The sequence below is a fragment of the Saccostrea cucullata genome, unplaced genomic scaffold (genome assembly GCF_032062105.1).
Source record: "Saccostrea cucullata isolate Sc308-1 unplaced genomic scaffold, CSIRO_AGI_Scuc_v1 ctg22227, whole genome shotgun sequence".
In the NCBI taxonomy this organism is placed as follows: Eukaryota; Metazoa; Mollusca; class Bivalvia; order Ostreida; family Ostreidae; genus Saccostrea; species Saccostrea cuccullata.
Window position 1 is genome coordinate 1221 of NW_026935019.1, and position 4917 is coordinate 6137.

The 4917-nt window shown below is 32.1% G+C and overlaps 1 protein-coding gene across 1 annotated transcript; it reads left to right on the forward strand.

The window, feature by feature from the left end:
* Positions 1-344: 344 nt before the first annotated feature.
* On the forward strand, positions 345-4149 carry LOC134241712 (uncharacterized). Its single transcript, XM_062723732.1, has 5 exons — positions 345-430; positions 996-1169; positions 1330-1448; positions 3064-3229; positions 4025-4149. The coding sequence occupies exons 1-5, from the start codon at positions 385-387 to the stop codon at positions 4132-4134; spliced, it is 615 nt and encodes a 204-aa protein (XP_062579716.1). The 5' UTR covers positions 345-384; the 3' UTR covers positions 4135-4149.
* Positions 4150-4917: the final 768 nt, after the last annotated feature.

The following is a 4917-nucleotide window of genomic DNA, read 5'->3' on the forward strand; positions in this document are numbered from 1 at the left end:
CTGATCAATTTCACAAACAATGACAGTCATTATATCTACATTTTTTCTTGTTCTTTAACAGTACAGATAAATTGGACATTTTACATGTACATGCATGTAATGTTATGCAAACAAAAGTATAATAGTCAAAGAGAAACTATACTGCACTAACTTTAAGCTCATTGTGAGTGTATTCATTCAGGAAGGAAATGGTATTAACATTTTCTTTTTATAAAGTTATGTGTTTCCTAGCTTATATTTAACACAAGAGTGTTTTATTTGTGAGTCTGGATCTTGTTGCCGATTTACATAATGTACTTATTATGAATGTCCTAATTCATCCAGAACATTTCAAGTTCAGTCAACAGAGAAAAATGCAGGGATGATTCAACCAGAAAGGGAAAAATGGCCCCTATAGTATCAATGGTCATTTTACAACTGTTGATTGGTAGTAAGTTAATACCAGTATTTAATTTCTTTAAGATAAATTCAACATTTTGAAAAAGCTATTTGGTTTTGCAATCACTGTATATATATATAAAAAGCGGATGTGACCGGTCGACAGGGGATACTTCTCCATGGTACCTGGCTCTGGGGCTATAAAACTTAGTCGAACTCACTTTTGATCTCAGTCTCACTTTTATCAAAGGAAAAGTAAGACTGATATTTGAGCTTGTATGCGTTTTATAGTCTGGTTTGTTCTTGATTTCTGTTTCAATGGACATTTTAGCTTAAAATAATTACTATGAATTTATCCATGTAATTTTTTATTGTTTATATACCGTAGTCCACTATTTATAATATACTAGTAATTAACGATGTCATAATATATTTCTTTCACATAACATCTAGTTAGTCTGTACTTCACTTAATTTAAGTTTTAAGATTATACTGAAAATATTTCATTTTGAATTTGTATCAGGTTCAGAAATCTTAAAACACATAATCAATTTAAAAATTGTTTACTGAACAAGGACATTTTTTACTTATTAATGATCATTTGAACATATTTGAAGGTAGAGAACTGTTTGCATTCGAGAAAATTTCTCCTGAGAAACTGAAATGGAAAGATGCTAAGACTTTCTGCGCAAATCAGAATTCAGTGTTAACTGATCCTGACGTCATAACCAACATCGAGGAATACTGGACAGGAGCTTATTACGCCCCGTCTCAATGGATCCATATCATCGGTAATCTAAAAAAAGGAAATTGTTTGTCTCTTTTAGTTCTTATGTTGGATATTTTAAGACAGAAGAACTGAAATTGAGTAAAAAAAAATTCTTAAGAATTTGAATATGATGCAAACTATATGTAAGTGCCTTAAATCAAAAATTTTATTTTCTACTGCAGGCTGCTTTGAGGATAGCTCTATAAGAGCCGTAACTAATCGTGGTTCTGTAATGAAGAACAATCCGAACATTGGGCTTTGTCAGTTGAAATGTTACCCGTTGGAGGCATTTGCGGTGAAGGTATAATGAATTCACATTTTTTTTTAAATCACAGTATACCCGAATGCTTGGTAGGATAAAGAAGAGGAACATATCGTTTCTTTCCCTTTTGATATCTGGTTGACCCTACTTTCTTTATTACATAATGTCATTGTGCGCCTACATTTAAGTTTAGCGCTGCATTTCATTTCCAGAAATATGCATAGCATTTCCGACATTTTTTGTTTCCATTTCCGACATTTTTTGTTTTCATTTCCGACGTAATTTTGTTTTCATTTCCGGAATTTACCTGTGCGGCAATTCAATGTTTTCTAAGTAAATGAAAATGAAATTTTAAAAGTATTTATTACAAAATATTGATAAAAAAAACAAAAAACATCTACGCATATATGCATACATGTAGCACTAAGTAAGTCTAGGCAAAAGAGTTCAATGAGCATAAACTTTTTCACCACGCCTTTTTTTTCTTCAAAATTTTCATAAGTAAAGTATTCAGATCTGTTACTAAATGTACTAAATATGTATTTGAAAAATGTCGGAAATGAAAAGTTGATAATTACCAAAAATTCCGGAAATGAAATGCAGCCAATTTTTTTTATTTATTTGGGTCGCCCGGAGCAAAACATGGATTACATTGTAGATCACTTAATTTTCGTGACAACTTATTTTCGTGAGATAGTCATTAACTCTTTACAAACGAGACAAAATTTTCACGGACTGTGTTCATTATTCTGTAAAGCCCATAGGAATACTTATATGCTCACGAGAATGCCTCGCGTAATAACTCGAAAATAAAGTTCATGCAAATAAAACGTGATTAACAGTAATAATACGGGAGGTGGGGGTATCATTTAGTGAGCTCACTGCTCACAGTACCTCTAGTTTTTCACACTGCATTCGACTACCTCCTGATCAAAATTTTTGGCTCACGGAGGGTGTTTCGGATTAATAGGGGGATGCTTACTCCTCCTAGATACCTGATCCCACCTATGGAAGTCCCAGGGGTCCGTGTTTTATATATATGCACTGTTTTCAGATATGTATTGTTTGTATACTAGTGTAACCGAGCAGTAAGGCAGATGTTGTTTTCATAATTTATTAAGGAAATAAAGGAATTGATCTAAAATAAACAAAATACATAATAGGTCAAAATTACAGAAATTGTGAAAATAACATACGAGATAATTTACATACAGTAAACGTTTAAGAAAATTGAACTCTAAGAAAAAATGTGTACTGTAAACAAATCAAATTAAAATTTTACAGACTCATTATAATTTCAGTAACAACTTTGAATGCAAAAATACAATAAAGTAAAAAGTTTGCAATCAAAATAATAACGTAAATCAAATCTTTTTATGGTAAGGAAACACATAATCAAATATAAAAGTTACATACCCTAAGATGCGTATGATGGACACTGGATTTTATATACTTCTTTCTTGAAAACGTAATACTGCTCTGACATACATTGGTAAAGCGCGGTAAATTTATACTTATAATGAAAATGTATTATTGGATGAAAAAATACGAAATAACCAATCAAATTAAAGAGCCAATGAAATCAAAGAATAAAACTTTACTCAGGCAACTCAATCCAGATGCGCAATAGAACTTTTTCACTTCTTTATTTCAGTCCAATAGATGTCTTTGTTTGAATGGTTTACCTCCAAAGGAAGGTTCTAGCTCATCTAATAATTGCCCAATTCAATGCAATGACACGCATACAGACGTATACCTACAAGACTGCGGGGGTGTTTCACACTACAATGTCTATAGAACAACCAGAACAGCAGAAAAATGTATGTATAGTAATGTAGACGTTTACAACGTACGCTTATACGAATTGGGAAATTCAATTGAGCTCTGGAGAAGAAATAAATGAATACTTTATGCCCCAGGTATATAGTAGTCAGAAAATTCTACAGTGTTATCGAAGATTCGAGGGTATTTAGATTTTGCAATGTTCGTCCGTTTATCAAATTTTTTGGCTATATCTTTTACATATGTATTCCTAGTGACAAGACCTTTCTTTGGGTACTAACATATTTGAGCTCCTGACCCTGGCATGAAAATTTTAGAATCTGACACACTTTTGCAAAATTTACTCACCTTTTTCATAACTTTTGAACAGTTGGTGCTATGGCTTTCCTTTTTCATATGTAAAATTTTTACATTTTGACCCTGTCAGTTTCACTAACTTTTACCTTTTTCTTGTGTACCATTAATTGTGACCCTTTTGCATTGAAATGGATTTTAACAAACTTTTAGAAAACATTAACATTGATCATAACCTTAAATTTCGAATTGCTTGTGTTTAGGCATTTATAATTACCAGGTATATCTATTGACACAAGTCCTTGATGTATGTCCTTTTTGTATGTAACAACATTTTTTTCTCTTGACTTTGCATGGACCTTTGCCTCAAGTTGCCATACAACTTGTTTTTATTTTAATTGTCTCTACACAGAGTTTGATTAAGTATAGATCGCATGTTTTAGAGCATTTCCGGCAAAGCTCTAAGTTCCAATTTTCGGAGAGGCCTGATTTTGAGAAGTTGCGATTGGTTTCATTTATTTCTATTTTTATATATAAAGACAAAAGCGAATGCCAGGTGATAAGGTGTGTCCAAAACAAAGATGAAACAATTCAACCTGTTTTCTGCTTAAGAGGATTCAAAAAGACTTGTACGGAGCCGAGTAAGTAGAGAGTAATAATTAGAAGGAACTTAAATCATTTAATAGTAAATTATAACAGCAGAAATTTGTTATAAACTTTCAAGACTATTTTTACGATTTCTAGATGTGAATTAAGAATTTTCTAATCTATCTAGAATATGCGTTTATATGTACAAGCGTTGTCCCTGAATTCCCTGGACAACAACACATAAAACCCGATGTCACAAATTAATGAAACTCCTAAATGTAATCAGTTATGAATAACAGACATATTTATTTACCAAAATGGGGTAATTATATGTAATTGAAGCAATGTAATTTTTAAATAATGTTTGGGTAATGGAGAATATTACAAAAATGACTGAATTCTAAAGATAATGTGTATTACCCTCGGTGTTTCTTCAAAGATCATCATTTAAACTAGATATACTGTGAGCACTGAGCGGACTAAATGATACCTCCTGTCTCCCATTTGATTATAATGGCAAAGTTACTGTTTTGCTCTGGGAGACCCGAAATAAATGTCAGATCAAATAGTTAAATAGGAGGTGCACAAATGCATTATGTAATAAAGAATTAGTAAAATTATCATTAAATTTTATTCGGTGGATAAAAGATGGGTCCCCTTCAATGTTGTAGAAAAAAATGGTCGTGTTCATGTTTTCCTTTGGGAAATCAAAAGATTTTGTGAAAGTTTATTAAATTTTATTCCATGGTATAAGAGAAGTTGCGGTTGGGTACCCCAAAGCGTAACAGACGGACGGAAATCCCGATCACTATACTAGTATACCCTCCCACTTTTCAACGTTTTA

What these genes read in the sequence shown, in the direction of transcription:
- LOC134241712 (XM_062723732.1), top strand. Translation starts at nt 385, where the DNA reads ATGGCCCCTATAGTATCAATGGTCATTTTACAACTGTTGATTGGTA. An exon ending in TTTACAACTGTTGATTGGTA is followed by an intron (nt 431 to 995) that starts GTAAGTTAATAC and finishes ACATATTTGAAG; the next exon opens with GTAGAGAACTGTTTGCATTC. An exon ending in AACCAGAACAGCAGAAAAAT is followed by an intron (nt 3,230 to 4,024) that starts GTATGTATAGTA and finishes TTATATATAAAG; the next exon opens with ACAAAAGCGAATGCCAGGTG.